This window comes from Chelon labrosus (genome assembly GCF_963514085.1).
Source record: "Chelon labrosus genome assembly, chromosome: 2".
Lineage (NCBI taxonomy): Eukaryota > Metazoa > Chordata > Actinopteri > Mugiliformes > Mugilidae > Chelon > Chelon labrosus.
Window position 1 is genome coordinate 11,560,387 of NC_140338.1, and position 18,791 is coordinate 11,579,177.

Sequence of the window (18,791 nt, forward strand, 5' to 3'; positions counted from 1 at the left end):
AATGTTAATTAATCGTAACTAAAATACATCAGAGTAAGGCTGGACTGAATCTTCTCTCGTAGAAATATGAGTAAACACCAACACTTAACACTGGTTAACACAATTTAACCTCACAATTTAACCATATTACCATATGTCTTGCCCAGCCTCTCAGTGGTCTGGTGCCATATGGGAGAGACACATTCAATTAAGTGTAGGCCTGCATAGCTTTTGACCTGGAACCCCATAATCTGCTTAAAGAGAGAGAGAGAGAGCTTTCTGTAGCTGTAGCTTAAACACACCACATGCAGCTTTACTGGACACCAATTGTCGACTATATTATAATATATTCAAGCTTTTGTTTAACTATATATATATATTTACAGAATGGTGAAAATGCTCGAAGAGGCAGCACAGGTGGATAAAACCGTTTCCAAAGCGCTTCCTCTCAGGTTTACAAAGCAAATATCATTAACCAATCCAATCATTGGTTCTTTTGACTGACAGCTGTTTCCCCTATCGCTGGGAGTCTATTTTAAGAGGGCGTGCCCTAAAGTTGGCGTCGTTGTTTATAGACCAGAGTTTGACGGCAGCAAGTGTGCGTCTCTGGTTTCGCTCGGACCTGTCTGGTGCGGATTAAACTCCAGCATGGGACGCATAGGCTGCTTTTAAATCCAGGAGGACCCTTTGTCTTAATCCTCGGGGAATCCGGTCTTTTGCTGAGTAAGAAAAGGCTCTCACTTGTTTGTTTAGTTTCCTGAGTGCTGTTTAGGTGCAGGTTAAGTGTTTGCTCGGCATGAAGTTAAAGAGTTCATGTGTGTTCACTCACTGTGGCTACATATCCTGGACGAGAGACACTCCATGCAAGTCTGATGCGATGCTGTCATGCTGACTAATTACAGATTTATTTTTGTATCATATTTTCCTTGAAGAGTTTAAACTTCTCCTGTACCAGCGCTTATTTGACAGTTTTTGCCTAATTGTGTAACTTTAATGATCCAACTTTTTACCCATTTTAAGAAGCTTTCACCAACACTGGTTCTCTTTCTCCTTTCAAGTGGTCCTTGTCATATTTTAGGTGTAAATTATCTGGAGAAAAGGAGCCAGTGGCTCCAACAAGTGTCAGGAAGGAGTCCCCTGTCCATATCTCTTCCACTTATGATTCACTTTTGGATTATTTTTTGTTGCAGGGTGAAATTATCTTTACCTTGCATGACTGCGAATTACTCTCACCTTTTGTTTATTCCAGGAACGATGGACAAAGATTTCCCATCAACGCCCGCTGCTGTCAACACCCAGGGGTCGTGCCCTGTCCCGGATGGACCTCCTCGTCCCTCCCCCTCACGGATTCCTCCTCCACCCGTCTCCGATAACGTCTCGGCTGCGCCCTCTCAGCACGACAAATCAACGTCCCCATCAGAGCCCAGAAAGTCATCTCATTCCTCACCAACATCCGCACGTGGCACCTCCACAACGACGGATCCCTCTTCCTCTGTGGATGAGAAGAAGCCCTTATCATCTCCTGCTGTGTCTCCCAAGCCCACATCTAAAAGTGTTTCCGCTGAACCTGTTTCCAAACTCCCTGCACCTCAAATCTCCAAAAGCCAACCCTTTTCCAAGCCCGCGTCGGCCTCCTCTTTGTCAACAAACCAAACCAGTAACGCCCCGGTGGATTCCCCTCCTTCTTCCTCCAATAAGGGTTCTGCAACTTCTTCCCACAAACCCACCTTTGCTTCACTGGCCAAGCGGGTGATTATACAGGAAAGACTTAGAAAAGCAGAGGAAGAGGATGCCAACGAAGAAGAAGATGGTAAGAAAGCGTGCTTTTTGAGTGTGGGCTTAAATTCAATTCGATTCGATTCAGTTCAGTTCAAATTTATTCATATAGCATTAGTAACAATAAAAGCTGTCCCAAGACGCTTTACAGAACCCAGCCTGAATGAGACATGGCGAGACCACGGAGCGGAGGTGCTAAGCCTTGTGTTATGCTCTGTCACGTCTTTCCGTGCGTAGCAGAGTTACCCTACCTTCAAATAAACATCACTGTTGGACGGAGTAGAAAATCACTTTAGCTGACTTTGTTCCCTCATTTAAATCCTGTGTTGTCATTTGATCAAAACACTGTACATACTTCAGTTAAATAAACCAAGTAGCTTAAGTAATCGTGAGGCTGTGGCAAATTCAGATGCCTGCATGTTTGGTATTGCTGAAATTTTTTTGTGTGTAAAGAAGTTTTGCTGCGAGATAAAGGCAAATCCATAATGTTACCGCGGATGGGGCAGAGCAGTGAACATGCACACACACCATCTGTCACTTTAGTCTTGACTGAAATATAATGCCATAAAATTTTAACGTAAGCTGCAGTTTGACATTAATGGATTTCACTTAATCTACGTCTCAGCAGCTATGCACAGACGATCAATCCTAATCACTTTGGTGATCACTGACTGCTCATTTAGTGCCAAATTTACGTTCAAATGTGTGCTGGTGTTATATATATATTTTTGGTGACTTTTAATTGTGCACCATAATTTTATTTGTCAACTACACAAATTTGACTAACAAGTAATCTGTAAAACAAGTCAACTTCCCATTAGTTTAAGCTACTATATAGGCTACTTTGTCTATCATTAAACTATTAATTAAATTTGACCCATTCGTGTTACACTGTTTCATTAATATTGTGATTTTAACATATACATATATTGCAAAGAGGATTTAAAACAGTAAAAGGTATGTATACACAAAAAGCAATGATTTTCGTCTCTAAAAAATGATTACACATGACACATTTGTGGTGTTCCAGGTCCAACAACCATACTCCTAGCCGTACGGGGAACATGTTTTCCAGGTTCCCATTATGTGCTATACGGTGCTTGGGAACACATGACTCCTCTGAGATTAGCATTTCTGCTCGCAGAGCTGCTACTATGACTCGTGAATTCTCAAGCTCTGTTGCTGTTATGACAAAAAGACTTCTATCAATACTTTAGAAATACTTTAGAAAGAAATTACACTATTAATAACTCATTCAAACTCTGTTATACTTCACTGATATTATATTTCAGAGTTGCTGGAAGTGACACCAACACGATTCACTGGTAGGAGATACTGCTGTGTATGAGAAACCGTGACATTGAATTTAGGGCCTAGAAGCTGAACCGCTTCGCTTAGAGGACACTGGGGAAACAGTAAGAGCTATGAAACTTCATGCAATTTGCAAGTATGGGCGTGTCACGAGAGCTGGGAACAGGATGTCTTTATAGCCAGGCAGCTGCAGACATGTTTAAAAGACAGACTCGGTCTCTTCTACCCCATAATTTGACTCCTTGTTGTGCTTAAGTTACATGTTAGTATGCAGTATGTCGGGAAGGGTTTTATCACCGCAGGCTGTGAACTCATTGTATTAATCAGCACTGAGTCACATTGATCCTTTAATAAAGCGAGGATATTATGTAAACCACAAAGTGAAAGGTTTTTGATTGATCTCCTCCAGGTGAAGAACCGGAGGAAGATCTGTCTCTGGAGCAGATGGAGGAGAAAGCCGAAGCTGGAAATGCCAGAGCTCAGACCCGGGTGAGTGGAAGCACATACACAGACTGGCGCTTGGCATTGTTCAGCTCAGTCCTGCTGCTTGACTCAGTCTGGCTGTGAGGGTGTGGTTATTTTTGGCCTCTTGGAAGATGATCCCAGCATTTCTTCAGTGTTGTATACCGATATACTGTCACACATGCAAATCATTAATGGGGACTATTAGAGCGCGTTACAGCGTATACTGAATCAAAGCCAATGCATGTGCATACGTGTGACCACATATGTTCAGTTGTTAAATGCATGCAATGAGGAATGATCAGACACTCCAAACTCATCTCATCTTCTACAAATGGGCACATTTAATAATAACTGTTTGAGAAGGGAGTTATGAAATCACAGTTAAGATTAGAAAACAGTCACTCGATACGCCACTAGGTGCTCTGCCGTCGCCCTTTAGTTAACTATGACAGAGAGACTGAAACAAGAACTGGCTTCTGTAGTCATCTGTTGGTCTGCTGTTTTGACTGGAAGCACTGGCTACCAAAGAAGCAGCTCCTATAAATTAAATGAGCACTGCAGATTATTTTAAGTAATGAACAACTTTCTGTTGAATTTAAATATTCACTTCTGTGAACCTATAGACTGTAAATAAATATGGACTAGGGAACAGCTCCTCAAAAGTGAAGTCAAAGGAAGTAGAGCTCCCCCTGGTGGCTGGCTGCAGTATATGTCATAAGCTTCACCTCCTCCATGTTAGTGGGTGGGACTTGCTCCAAACCAAAACACTAAAATCCATGTCAAATAATTTTTTTTTCAAGGATGGTTTCTCTCTTTTTAGGTAGTAAATAAAATGCTGATGCATGTTCAAGTGTCAGTTTTACTGATAAGTTTCATTTTAGTTAGTTATTAGACTCTATAAAAACAGGATGTGACCTCATGATGAGTACCAGTTGCTATGCCAACTGCTCAGTAACCGTGTGACTGTGAGAGTAGGAAAAAATAAATAAATAAGCACAGTGAATAAACCAACATTTATTTGTAACTGGTGGAGGTAGAGCAGAGCGCAGTATTCAAAGAAAACGCGAGTGAGTCTGTTGGAAGTGTGACCAATGCAAGGAAGTGGGGATGCGTTGTCCATATTTATATACAGTCTATGCCGTGTACACACTCCAGCCATCACATTGGGCTGGATGCAGAAACCAAAGCTACGATGATGAGAAAATCAAATCAAACGAACTACATGGACAGATTTTTATTAATTTATTAAGTTTCTTACCTGCAAGTGAACGTAAACCAACCTGTAAAATCAATGTGATCAGATATTCTAATACAGTTTATGAACTAAATCACCATGCAGTTTTTCTACCAGAAACTAAATGTTTTTGTAAACTTTATGTCACTTTAAGTCAAAGTTGGATTAATCCATCTCTCGCTGTGTTTCAGTTAGGGCAGCACTACATGATTCTTGCAGAAGAGAAAGACACAGAATTAAATAACCGCCTGGCTGTTAACTGGCTCGTCAAAGCGGCTAAACAGGGAAGAAAAGGTGCAGCGAGGGCCCTGCAGCGCTGTTGGATCCAGAAAAAAGGTTCATGTCACGGATTCTACTACATGCGTCCGCGTGTCTTTACGTTTGCAGCTGTGTCACTGTCTGTCATCTCCCACTAGGAATCACTCCAGAGAATGAGGCTGACGTGCGCAAGTTGTCCACGGAGAGTAAGTTTGAACTGGCAGTACGCAAAGCAGCCATGATGATGTACTGGAAGCTCAACCCGGACAAGAAGAAGAAAATGGCTGTGTCAGAGATGCTGGGAAATGTCAGCCAGGTCAACGCGATGCAGGGTAGGAGGCATACACACACACACACAGCCACAGATATGTGGATAACGACACTATCAATACCACAGCAAGTGACAACAATTTTAGCTGGTGTACCACCGGCTACCCATAATGCATGTTGTCATCTGATAGCTGCAATTGCTGTTAAATATATCATATACTGCCCTTTGTGATTTCAGTGTCTGCAGCTGTCACAGTCAGCAGTATCACATTACATGCAGGCACCAAGGGGGAATTTTTGTACCTCACTGGTGCTGTGGTAATTCCTCACCAACAGGTGGCACTGCAAGCAGGATTCCCGTCCCGACTTCAGGCCAGACCCAGAAAGTGTTGGAGAGCATGGTCAGCAGTGAATGTAGGTGTCCAGTTAGGAGTGAAAGAGAGATAGAAAACATAATGCTCTCTTGTAATACTGCCTGCTTTTTTTGTCCTCTTAGCCAAAGAGCTGGTGGACCTGGATGACTTTGTTGAGATGACTAAGAAGTATGCACAAGGTATTGTTCCCCCTGTTTCCCCAAATGCCAGCCAGGCCAAGGCCAAGGCCAAAACTAAAAGCCCTGCACCCCTTGACCAAAGCGAGGAGGTAAAATAATTTATAATCATAGCAACACAGGCATTCTCAAATTCAATAACTTGATATACTGCATATGAGTAGTAAAGAACTTGTTCGTGTGTGACTCTTTTGATTAAAAAGGACAAGACTGACCTAGTTTCATCAGGATGCAGGAAGCCCCGCAAGAGTTCTTGGGGTTTCGGCTGCAGTGGGATGATCCTGGACACCACACCGACCGGTGCCATTAAAAGAGCAATGGACATGAAATCACAATTAATGGTATCTTAGCCTGAGACTCCGTTACAGTACATCGTGTTTTCACATGTAATTGTCAAATTTGTTTACACTCGTCTCCACATCTGCCTCCCTTCCCTTCAGATGCTGCAGTACCCGTTGCAGGGAGTCGTTGAGATGAAGGAGCACCTCGTCGACTGGGCCTCGCGGGCCGGCGTCCAGTGGCTGAGCACGATCATCCCCACGCAACACGTCAACGCCCTCATCTTCTTCTTCATCATCAGCAACCTCACGGTCGACTTGTTTGCCTTCGTCATCCCTCTCCTCGTCTTCTACCTCTCCTTCGTCTCCATGATCATCTGCACTCTGCGTGTTTTCCAGAGCAGCAAGGTGAGTGGAACGGTCCCAGCTTGAGTGTTACGGCTGGTCCCAAGGCACGTACAGTGATACATTGAATTGTCTTTTTGCTAACGTAACTTAATTCACTTTATTCACATTTTAACTATCAGTAAAGCAAACTATTATTCTGATATTTTAACATATTTTATCATGAATGTGTTATGCTATGAATGAAGAAACCATTTAAAACTTTAACTAACGATACAATAGTTGAGATTTACGCCGATCAGGCATAACATTATGACTACTGATTGGAAAAGTAAATAGCACTAACCATCTTGTGACAATTCAATGTTCTGCTGGGAAACTTTTGGACCTGGCATTAATGTGGATGTTACTTAGACATGTACCACCCACCTAGACCAGACCAGGTACCCAGACCCCATAGCAATGACACTCCCCAGCAGCACACACACACAAAAATGGTTTTGGAACAACTCGAAAAAACATGAAAAACAGCACGAGGTGTTGACCTGGCCTCCAAATTCACTCAATCCCAAACAAGTATCTGTGGGATGATTCAAAGAGGCCCCTCCCCTCAACCCATAGGACCCAAAGGCCCCCACTAGCAACATTCTGTTTCCAGACACCACAGGACACACTCAGCAGGCCCATGTCCATTTTCTGATGAGTCACAACTGGCGAAAGGGAGACCAATATAATGTTATGGCTGATTGGTGTATACTGGATTTGACTTTGCCATGCCCTTTGTCTGTTTCTCTCATTTTTTCCAGACTTGGGAGAATTTCAGAGCGCTGACTTCTCTGCTGACGCGCTTCGAACCCGGCCTGGACGTGGAGCAAGCGGAGGCGAACTTCGGCTGGAACAACCTGGAACCGTACCTCTACTTCATCTTCTCCGTCTTCTTTGTCATTTTCTCCTTCCCCGTGGCTGACAAGAACTGGATCCCCTGTTCCGAGCTCTCCACCGTGGCCATCTTCTTCACCGCCGTCAGCTACCATAGCCTCAGCCCTACCGCCGCGACATACGCGCGCAGGGCTATAGTCATAGAGGTCAGTGATTTCTTCTTCCTTATAATCAGGATTAATTCTGACTATATGTAGCAAAAACAAACAAACAAAAAAAAATCTCATGTATGTACGTCTTTGTTACCATTTCAATCCAGGTGGCATCATCTCTGTGCTGCTTGACCCAGTTCCTGCCGGAGCACATGACAGTGCTTCGTTTATTGGGGCGCACCTTCACCACTCTGCCACTAGGGGAGTCTGTCGTCCTGAAGCTCAGTCTTCCCTGCCTGCTCTACCTTTACCTTTTCTACCTGTTTTTCAGGTGAGCAGACTTTTGACTGTCTGAGAATGATTGTGATCTGAGAACATTTACTCCTTGACTGTCTTTCTTTCTCCTCTCTTAGCATGGCAAGGATGCGTGGTTTCCACGGGACCTATTGCTTCCTGATTCCCTATCTCGTGTGCTTCATGTGGTGCGAGTTCTCCGTAGTGCTCCTCCAGCATTCCTCCCCTGTGGGTCTAATCCGCACTTGCGTGGCCTACTTCCTGTTCCTGTTTGCGCTGCCCGTTCTGGCGTTCGGCCTCGCCACCATGCTCTTCATCCAGCTCTTCAAGTGGTTCCTTGAGCTGGAGCTGACAAAGATGATTGTGACCCTGGTGGTATGTGCGATCCCAGTCACCCTGCGCCTCTGGACGCGTTTCAGCATGTCTATTCTGGACGTCTTCCGCTCACTGACGCACCGCGGACCCGTCAAGCTCATCTTACTCTGCATCTCCATGGTGGTCGTGTTCTTCTCCGTCTATGTGTACCATGCAGAAGGACAGAAGTTGTACAACTCCACCCTGACTTGGAATCAGTACAGCCAGGCTTGTGGGCCCCCTGCCTGGGAAACCAAAGGCATGGCCCAGACGCAGATCTTCTGTGGCCACCTACAGGGCCACAGAGTCACCTGGACTGGGCGCTTCAAGCACGTCCGCGTGGCAGAGACGGAGAACGGGGCGCAGTCCGTCATCAACATGTTGCCGGTGTTCATGGGGGACTGGCTACGCTGCTTGTACGGTGAGACGTATCCCAAATGTGAGCCGAAGAACGCCACAGTTGCAAACCTAACAGCTTCGAATGAGGCAGCCGGTTCTGTGTCAGCCACCCTTTTGGTGCACATGCTGCTTCAAATGCAAGAAGAGGAAGAGCTGTGCCAGATCAAGGCTCTGGCCAAACACACCTGCCACGTCAAGCGCTTTGACAGCTACCGATTTGAGGTGACAGTTGGGATGATAGGGTCAGAGGACGCAGCCTGGGATATACTCCTAATGGCCAGCCACGAGTTCAGGCAAGTTCTGCTGAATCTGAACCCTGGTAACATGGTGGAGTTCAGCACCAAGCTGGAGGGCCGTCTAGGAGCCAAAGCACCCGCCTTTGAGCTGAAGGCCATCCACTGCCTGGACTGTGTGTCTTCACTACTTACTGGAGGCAGGCAGGTGAAGATAGAGAGAGACTGGAGACGTACGACAATGAGAGCGCTGAAGTTTGCATTCGATTTTTTCTTTTCTCCGTTCCTCTCTGCAAAAATCACTACCTAAGAAACAAATGGAGCCTTATTCTTTTGATGTGATGGTCACATTACTAATGCAACTTATGGTATTGTTTACAAAATGATCTAACATGGATCTACAGTGTTTATGTACCAGCATTTCATGGTTAATCTTTTCTTAATATTATTTAATATTTTCGATCTTTGTAGTGCCTGAGTTTGCAAAGACTTTACTATTTGAGTTTGTGTATAGCAGTTGGAGAACGGTCAGCTGCCAACTTTGGCTACAGGCACTCTCTTTTAGGTCTTTTAATCGTTTTGATGGATGAAAGCCTGTAGTTTAATTGTGCCAAATTTTGTGCTGACCCCCTCTGAACGTTATCTTTAGCATTTGTTAAAGGTAACATATTTGCCTAAGCGAAATCTATCTCTGATGGAGCCAAGTTGTTGCTGCTACTTTCGTAATCACCATGTGTGTTTTTACATTAGTGCATATTTAAATGCACAGTTACCGTATTTATTTGTAGGTGTCCAGGACACATAGTGAAGTGTGTGGAATAATGCTGTATTCTGTTATTTCATGCTATGTGGTCTTAAAATGTTCTGTTCTTAAGATTATTTATTTAAATTAAGGATCAGGATCAGATTTTCTGCCCTGAGCAACAATGCATGTACACCGATCAGGCATAACATTATGACCACCTTCCTAATATTGTGTAGGTCTCCCTTGTGCCTCCAAAACAGTTGTGACTCATCAGAGAATGGACATGGGCCTTCTGAGGGTGTCCTGTGGTGTCTGGTAACAGGATGTTGTTAGTGGGGGCCTTTGGGTCCTATGGATTGAGGGGAGGGCCCTCTGTGGATCATCCCACAGATACTTGATCAGTTCGGAGGACAAGTCAACACCTTGTGCTGTTTTTCCTATTTTTTTGAGTCGTTCCTAAACCGTTTTTGTGTGTGTGTCTGTGTCAGGCTGCTGGGGATGGCTGCTGCCATCAAGGACTGTCATTGCTATGGGGTGGGGGTGCCTGGTCTGGTCTTGGTGGGTGCTACATGTCTAAGTAACATCCACACGAATGCCAGGTCCAAAAGTTTCCCAGCAGAACATTGTATTGTCACAAGATGGTCAATGTTATTCACTTCTCCTGTCAGTAGTTTTAATGTTGTGGCTGATCGGTGTATATGGCAGTTTAAAAATAAAACACTGACTGAGCTTTTTGGGTTTGCAGTTATCTTCCAGACTTTTCAAAGTATGCTTGTGCGATTGCAGTTTCATCCTATTCAAAACTCAAACACCAAAATGCCACTATTTACATTAAATTAGGGAATTCTTAATCAAATCAGACAAAAAACTGAGATTAAATTCTGATATTCCTAAAAATGCATTGTAAGAAAGTTAAAAATGTGGTGTTGTTTTTTTTTCCCTTAAAAATATGTGATATTTTTATAAGAGCAATAAAGGAGCAGCGGATGTGAACACTCTTAAACCCTTAAACGAGTATACTGTGAATGTGAATGCCTTTTTATCCAGCGATGGAGTTAACGGCGGGGGTGTCAATTACCATTAAAGTGCTTGACTTTGGAAAAAAAAAAAAAAAAAAATCCTTTGTGAAAGGTTTTATTTAAATTGGTAGACTGAGGGGGGACAAAAAGCCAGCCTATTGACAGACATTAAAAGACACATTTTTTGTTAGATTTCATATTATTTTATTAATGCACATTCCTTTCATTCGCCTCATTTGAGTTATGCTTTTGTACTGTTAGATTATTATTTTTTTTTCTAAAGTATGATAGCTATACACGCTAGTAGCATTGAGTAATGGCAACATGCTGCTGCTGCTGCTGCTGCTGCTGCTGCTGCTGTGCACCTGAACACAAATCCTCTCGCTGGTTGTTGTGTGGTGACGGTGGTTATGATGTGATTACAGCCGACTCGCTCTAAACTACAGTTCACCACTGGAGCACTGAGCCCTGGAGCACGTGTAATGCGTTAGGTGGCCCGTCACTATGTATAACCTTGTGGGATCAATCGTCGTGGATGTTGCAGTATGTTGCTAAACCAATTAGTGCAAGGTTGTGTCTGCATTCAACAACAGAGAAGACCGGAACGTAACGTCTCGGGCCGCAGGCTTTGAACAGCGACTTTGAAAACGACAACAAAAAAAAAAAAGGGGGGAAGGATGAGGAGGAAGCAGACACATGGAACGGATATGATTGCTATCTGTTCTTTTCTTGGGGTTTAAGGTTTACACAGTGAACTATCATTGATCCATCAGATTTAAAAAAAAAAAACTAAGTGCAAAGGGACGTGGTACATTCCACCTCTGCACTGATTCCGTTGCTCCTCCCGCTACTGTACACATCCAGACCCCTTACAACAGTCCCATCGGGGCCAAGGTCACTTGAAAAGAAAGTTATTCCACCGCAAATAATCAAATCCTTTTACGAAGACGTTAGCTTTAACTCTAGATCCTATTCTTTCAGTGTTGCACCCCAGACTAGCATGTGGCACTGTGAGGTATACACGGTATATACTGACATTTAGAACCTGTGATATGATAAACGTTATTGTTGTTTCTGAGACTATGAGACTAATGAGCCATTGCACCGATGGCAGCCACTGACCTTCAAACACACTGCACACGAACACCAGTCATTGGTTAAACTTTGATTTGCTGAATCTTGGGGGGGTCTCGTTTGCGAACGGTGTGCTTAGACTCCAACTTTATCTGGATTGAAAGAGCAAAATGTGCTTTTTTTTTTTAAATGAGCACACTTAACATCAATTAAACTTTCATCTATTTAGATCCGATCACTAATCAGCCTCTATTGGAGCACACGTGTGAGAGATAGACAGTAACGCACTGCCTCAAATGCAATGACTTCCCATGTAAGCACATTAAATCTCCTTGATACAGCAATCAAAACCCGATACAGGCTTATTGTACACAATTCAACCCCAACTTTTTTTACAGCCAGCAATAACTACCTATGTACTGGTACAAGAAAATATCTGAAATAGTGCGATTCCACAACCTTTCTATAAATAACATTTTTTTTTTTTTAGCTCTCTGGAACCGAAATTGGTACCACCTTAAAAAAGAAAAAAAAAAGAACACAGACTATTTACAGACTATTTACTGCACTGTGTTTTCTGTTAGTGCTGTTATTGCAAAGTGAACGGGGTGAAGGTGGCAAATAACATGGGTCGGTTAACGCGTGCAATCTCCAGGAGCACTGCTCGAAAGGAGAGATTCAGTTGCTGCTGTCACCCGAGAGAAAAACAAGTTTCGGGATGTTTTTGCGAAGGTCTGTACAGTAACGTCGTCCCTAATAGTCCACAGTGGTGACTTGGGTTTAGATGCACTGTCTGCTGAAGTCATCCACCCTGTGTGAGAGACCTGTGTGTGATTTCCTTCTTCCGTTGCTGCCTGGTGCACATCTTCCATTTGTGTGTGAGAGTATATTAGTGTAACGTTGTGTGATCAACAGCACTGAGTCATTGCAGATGGAGAGGTGTCCCTGCACCTCTTTTACTGCCCCTACAGTGGGGAAGTTACATAAACATCTCCAAAAAGTGGGAGTGCAGAAAATAAAACAAACACAGTCCTGATGGGGACTAGAGATGTCGGTTTGTGTCAGTGCTGAAACACGATTATACACGTGGCTTGAATTGAATTGGACAAATCTCATCTCCCCGCGCCTTCTCTAAAACATCCAAACAATTTGAGTCACTGCCTGTGTGTCTGTGACGGTCTGATGAAAACACTGGCACCGTTCCCGTCCCCCGTCACTGCGCCTGCGTCTCGGGGTTGACACGATCCTGGAAGATGTACAGGTTGTTGGTGGCCGCTATGGCGATTATATTCTCGGACGGGTGCCAAGCCATGTGCAGGATTTTCTTGGTGAAGTCCAGGCTGTCCACGCCCACGTCGCCGCGGCGGCGCTTGCCGCCCGTGTACACGCGCCGGGTGCGCAGCACGGCCCGGGGCTTGCTGCTCTCCCGCCACGCCTCCAGGGTCACGCCGCGGCCCGTCTCCCTGTCGAACATCCGGAAGAAGCTGTTGTACGCCCCCGTCATGATCACACTGGAAGAGGGGAGGGGGAAAAAAAAGAGCGAGGTTCATCAGGAGGAAATCAGAAAAAAACTAAAGTGAAGCCAAGAGGATTGATTTGATGTCCGCAAAGCTTGTCTCCAGGATTGATTTAAATGCCAGATAATGGGAGTGCATTTAGAGAGATCCCTGCGAGCAGAAACACACTGACTGCCCACTGGCTGCTTACCTGTCTGAGCTGTTCCAAACACACTCAAACTTGTCAAAGATGCAGTCGTTTTCATAGAGGGAACACAGCTTACTCCTTAGGTATTCATGGACCTGGGGATGAGGCAAAGAGTCAAATGTAGTTTCTGGTTTCAGAATAAAACAGCTGAGCTACTGTGACCAAGCAATTTCCCCTGTGGATCAATAAAGTCTTTTTAAGTCTAATAACAATCTAACAGGAAACAGTGCTACCTTACCTGGTACGTCTCCACTGGTCCTTTGTCCATATTCAGGTCCCACACCTTGGCGGTGAGGTAGTCTCTGGTCAGCAGGTAGCGTCCGCTGTGGCTGAACTTAACATCCGACACAGAAGAAATGATCTCCGAGAAGAAGGACCGGCTCCCTGGATCCTCAGGTTCCTCAAAAACTGTAAAAAAAAAGCACAAACTGGTAAAGGTTATATATTTTACTTCTCTCTCGCGCCTCTCTTAACGTCTACGTCGTGCTCACGTTTGGTGTGTTTGTCGCAGAGCGCGGAGGCCCTCATGTCACAGAGGCGAAGCGTGCCCTTGCTGCTGCTGTACACGAACAAGTGGCAGTGGTGGGGGTGGAACTCCGCCGCCGTGATCACCTCCGTCAGGTCCTCCATGTTGGCCGGTTTGATGTCAACGATGTCTGAGGAGAAGGTCCGTCAAGGAGCAAACGGCTCAGAGATCCGTTGCTATGTTGCTGCTTTGTCCCGTCCACAGCAAAGCAGAGTGAGCTCATCCTTCTCAGATCCTCTCCGGCTATAGATGAATTTTTCATTTCCAACTACTCCAACCTCAGTTCACGATCACAACCCCCAAAATTCATTTCCCCCCTCCGACATGAACGCACGCTCTGTTCCCCTCACTGTTCTATTTGTGGTAGTCCTGTGTGGTTCGGCGGAAAGTGTACTGCTGACTGAATTATTTAAACTTGTCTTCCATAGATGCCTCTACGATTTTTCTAGGTCAGCTTCCATTTGAATGGGGAGTCACCAAGCCTGCGCCGAAAAAATGCACTATGGGGCAGTGCACAGCAAATGTAATCCCAGCATAACATAAACGCAGACATGGTCACATGCTGCTTGATGAAATATAGATCGGAAAACGGAACTCGGAGGATAAGGAATGCGGGATTGTGTTTATGATAAATGAGGTTTGACTTAAGGTGCTCGTGGAAGCATTAGACAGCACTAATAGTACTTGTGCAATAGATTTCAAAGGCCATTATGCATGTCCAGTAGGATCCTTGTGGTTTTTAAGGAAAGTGCATGCCTATACATTATATAACTGCACATACTGAGATGTGCATGGGGTGCCCATCAACGGTATTAGAGGCGTGCACACTACATATGATGGGATTCGAGGCAACAAGCATTCATTCAATTGAATGTGTCTGAATAAAAAAATAATACTTAGGCTCTCACTCACTAAAAAGGGAAAGTATGATGTGACTGATTGACTAATCGTCTATTCAGTCATGTTTTCCCCCACTGCTGTCGGGATAATACAGTAATACTTTTATAACGGTGATCTAAAGCTCAGTAATCCACTTTGTGCTGTGTACATTTCTGAGAAGCCTCCTCCGGTGAGAGATTAGGTTACACGCGACAATCAGAGGTTATAGAGTTAGAGAAAGCAGAGAGTGATGTATAGGAGGTCAGTGGACTTAATACTGAAAACAGCACGCCAACAAAAAAAAAAAAAACAGGAGACAAAACAAACCCCCGGCCCCAAAGGATACTGAAACTGCGGTCTGTGATGCCCAGGTGCCACATATTGATGCGGAGGTCGTCGGCAGACAGGTAGGTCTCCCCGTCGCTGTTGACCGAGATGGAGTTGACATGGTAGGTGTGTCCGTTGGAGAACACTCGCCTGGGACGGACTTCCACCATCAGGTCCGTAGGTTTCAGCACCGGCACCTTGGACGGAGTGATGCACGTGGTTGGAAATGGGATGAAGGACGACAGGTAAGACGACAACAAAGGACGGTATTAGGTGTACGTGAGAGCTGGGGGTCATGTGAGGGCAAGGCACCAAAGGGAAGCTCATGGTTTGCCAATGCAATGCCGTGCCTGTGTGTCTGTGTACCTGCAGGGAGGTGATAGTGGAGATGTCCTTGATCCGACCCTCCTCATCTTTCAGGTTGTATCCCTCTGGTCTCTTGTCTCGCTCGCTCACCTTCCACAGTTTAATGGTCTTATCTGTGACAGGCAACAGGACTTTCACGTCAGAAGGAGTTGATTATTTCAGAAAAAAGACAACCTTAACACTATGGGAATGAGGAACCGATAATAACAATTCCTTGCATTTCAGGTGGACAAATTTTTAAAGGGGATCCAGAAAATCAATCGCGTTCGGCTTCGTTCAAAATTCCACTTATGGAAGTTTGTAACCCGAGCTGCAGAATATGATCTTTGTGTCACAGATTTCAAAGCGATTAAATTTATTTAAAGCCCAGATTAAATTAAGCGGTTTTCGTACCGGCAGGACGGTGCAACCGTTTTACCAACAAGTGAGACTCCGACGACTTGGCTTGATGTTATTTCATCCTGCCTTGGTAATAAAAGAAGAAGCAAGGCCGGCCTTCTTTTGGCTACGACAGGAAGTAGGTTATACTTTGTAACTGACACCAGGGTCAATGGGAAGATCACTGGATTTGTCATTCCTGATATATATACATATATAATCTGAATTTATTGTACTTCATTCTAGCAATAATCCCCCCCCAATAATCTGCGTCATTCCTCACCGTTGGTGGAGAGGAGGAAGTGTGCCGCGTTCTGTTGTGGCAGCCATCGGATCTTGTTGATTTTCTCTTCTATCTCCAGGCTCTTCAGGTAGTCAAAGTCAGGCTCGTGACTCTGGAACGTGCTGTAGACATTGTACTCCCCGGAGTCCCCCGTCTCCCCTGCCTCCTCTGACTCCCCTTTAGACTACCCAGAGGGCAGACGGCAAAGAAAAACACAGCTTTTCAGTGGATGCTTTTACAGCATCTGTGCATGGGAGTGAACTGCTCAGACGGCAAACCGACCTCAATCTCCCTCTGGAAGATGACCACTCGGCCACCTTTATCCCCAGTGGCCAGCAGGTCCCCGGTCTGGTTAAACTCCACTGTAGAGATGACATCAGCTGAGAGGAAGAAAAGAAAATGGGAGACAATTAAGTGCGATGACGGCTGCTGGGATGTAAAAAAACGAGAGAGAGAGGGAGGGAGAGGCAGACAAACAGATGATGGAATAGAGAGGTAAGTAAGGACGGGGAAAATGAGGGGCAGAAAATTAAAAGGCCGTAACAAATGTGGGGTAATCTGTTCAGTAAAACCACATATTAATCCAGCGACAACCTCCTCGGACTCCGACCTATAAATCAAACATTTAAGTCACAGGAGAATATGATGTCTACAGCATATTTTCAGCAGATCCAGCAGAACAGGATGGAAGTGAATCGGTTCAATCACAGCAGCGTGTTATCTGACACCACGGAGACGGCAAAGACACACCGTCTGTTCTACCTTCAGTGACGTAGTCTCGCAGGAAGGTGTGGTTGATTTTGGGGCTCTCAGCGTCCTCGCCCATCTGAAGCCGAGGGAGGGTGACCCGCCAGCGCGCCCGTCCTGAGGGGAAGGGTCCGATCCGTAGTCTCTCTCCCCACCCAGGCTCCGCCCATGCTGCTGGGGCCTAGCGGAGCGGCCTGGAACAGGGCATCCTGGGAAACCAGCCGACCGGAAGGAGGAGAGGCGTGAAGAGGTGATGGAGACGGGAATGGGGTGAGATAAAAAAAAAAAAAAACAGGGTTTTTCTTTATAAGGGAGTCAGAGGAAAATAATATGCAGGAAGACAGAAGGGAGCAAAGTGGATGGATGGGTGGAAAGGCTGGTAAAGAAGATGGCTTTGAAAATAAAAAAAAAGAGGAGGGCTGTCATTAGGAAGGCTGACAATAACCATTATGCATACAGCATGCCAAATGGTGTGACCTTAGTTAGACATTCAACACAATCATTAGCAAAGAAACACACGTGTACACGCACAAGGCCTAGGCAGTGCTGAAGCAAACCCCAGTCCTTTGGGACGTGGAAAAAAACAACACACTACTGTGGAAACAGAGAATATGAATCCTCGTGTGTGCATGCAGAAATAAGTACAGGATGGAGATTGTGTGAAGAAGACACAACAGCAACATTCACTCCACACAGCTCTGGCAGAGGTAGTAAATGTTCCCAGGGTGTGGTAGTCCTCTCTGCCTACTTTCCAGATCCCCTGCTCTCACACGCACACACTCACTTCAGATAGTCCTGAGTCCTTGACGGAGACCAGAGGAGAATGCGATGTCTTGCCTCTGCTGCAGGAGGGAGGGAAAAAGGGCCTCAGCACACCTACCAGTCCGCCTGCTGCTGCTGCTGCTGCTGCTGCTACTCCTGCTGCTGGTGTGTACACGGCCCTCTGCTGCAGTGTGCTCCGGCGGGCCTGTGTGTGTGTGTGTGTGTGTGTGTCTGTCGAAGGAGGAGGGAGGGAGAAGGGACAGAAAAGAGAGAGAGCAAGGGTGGTGGTGGTGAGAGGAGGAGGAGGAGGAAGAGAGGCGAAGGAGGAGAAAAAAGAGAAAGAGAGAGGGATAGCGAGGAGGATGGAGGTCCGCTGCCTGCTGATGCTGTGGATGTGATTCTGTGCAGCATCCACCGTGTCATGGCAGCCTCCTCCTGGAGCAGCCAATCACGGCGCAGCTGTCACTGGCGGATCCACCCACTGCAGGTGATGAGGAGCGGCCACGGCCAGCAGAGGGAGCCCTTAAATAATGAGTGGGGACTGGTGTATTGTAGTTTGACATGCAATATCCTCTGCTGCTGAGGCTTCCTGTGTTTTGGCACAGATGGAAAGAAAGGCTTAATCCACCATTCACCAACTACACCGACCAGCCACAACATTAAGACCACTGACAGGAGAAGTGAGTAACACTGACCATCTTGAGACAATTCAATGTTCTGCTGGGAAAGCTTTGGACCTGGCATTCCTGTGGATGTTACTTAGACATATACCACCCAACTAGACCAGACCAGGCACCTCCACCCGATAGCATTGACACTCCTTGATGGCATCAGCCATTCCCAGCAGCCTGACACAGGCACACACACAAAAACGATTTAGGAACAACTTAAAAAAAAAACATGAAAAATAGCACAATGTGTTGACCTGGCCTCCAAATTCACTAGATCCCAAACTGATCAAGTATCTGTGGGATGATCCACAGAGGCTCCTCCCCTCAACCCATAGGACCCAAAGACCTCCCACGAACAACATCCTGTTGCCAGACACCACAGGACACCCTCAGAAGGCCCATGTCCATTCTCTGATGAGTCACAACTATTTTGGAGACACAAGGGAGACCTACACAATATTAGGAAGGTGGTCATAATGTCTGGGTATATGAGTGTATATGAGTAACCGTGGCAACAGCTCAGCATTGGTCTA

The 18,791-nt window shown here is 45.4% G+C and overlaps 2 protein-coding genes across 3 annotated transcripts; one reads left to right on the plus strand and one right to left on the minus strand.

Moving 5' to 3' along the window:
• wfs1a (Wolfram syndrome 1a (wolframin)) lies at positions 1–10,602 on the plus strand. Of its 2 annotated transcripts, XM_084558898.1 has the most exons (12): positions 1–702; positions 1,229–1,789; positions 3,476–3,555; positions 4,957–5,101; positions 5,182–5,355; positions 5,630–5,707; positions 5,790–5,935; positions 6,047–6,184; positions 6,284–6,529; positions 7,273–7,551; positions 7,665–7,828; positions 7,911–10,602. In XM_084558898.1, the coding sequence occupies exons 2-12, from the start codon at positions 1,234–1,236 to the stop codon at positions 9,085–9,087; spliced, it is 3,183 nt and encodes a 1,060-aa protein (XP_084415024.1). In that variant the 5' UTR covers positions 1–702; positions 1,229–1,233; the 3' UTR covers positions 9,088–10,602. The 2 variants fall into 2 exon arrangements, with proteins under 2 accessions (XP_084415024.1, XP_084415025.1); XM_084558899.1 differs by lacking the exons at positions 3,476–3,555; positions 4,957–5,101.
• Positions 10,603–12,828: 2,226 nt separating this feature from the next.
• ppp2r2ca (protein phosphatase 2, regulatory subunit B, gamma a) lies at positions 12,829–16,904 on the minus strand (the record flags this gene model as incomplete). The annotated part of the gene is made up of 9 exons (XM_084556393.1): positions 12,829–13,126; positions 13,323–13,414; positions 13,558–13,727; positions 13,811–13,975; positions 15,071–15,248; positions 15,418–15,530; positions 16,079–16,262; positions 16,361–16,458; positions 16,841–16,904. 9 exons carry the CDS (start codon positions 16,902–16,904, stop codon positions 12,829–12,831), a joined length of 1,362 nt encoding a protein of 453 aa, XP_084412519.1.
• Positions 16,905–18,791: the final 1,887 nt, after the last annotated feature.

Coding starts and splice junctions, on each gene's coding strand:
- wfs1a (XM_084558898.1), top strand. CDS start 1,234: ATGGACAAAGATTTCCCATCAACGCCCGCTGCTGTCAACACCCAGGGG. Junction 5,102..5,181: donor CTGTTGGATCCAGAAAAAAG/GTTCATGTCACG, acceptor ATCTCCCACTAG/GAATCACTCCAGAGAATGAG. Junction 5,356..5,629: donor CCAGGTCAACGCGATGCAGG/GTAGGAGGCATA, acceptor CCTCACCAACAG/GTGGCACTGCAAGCAGGATT.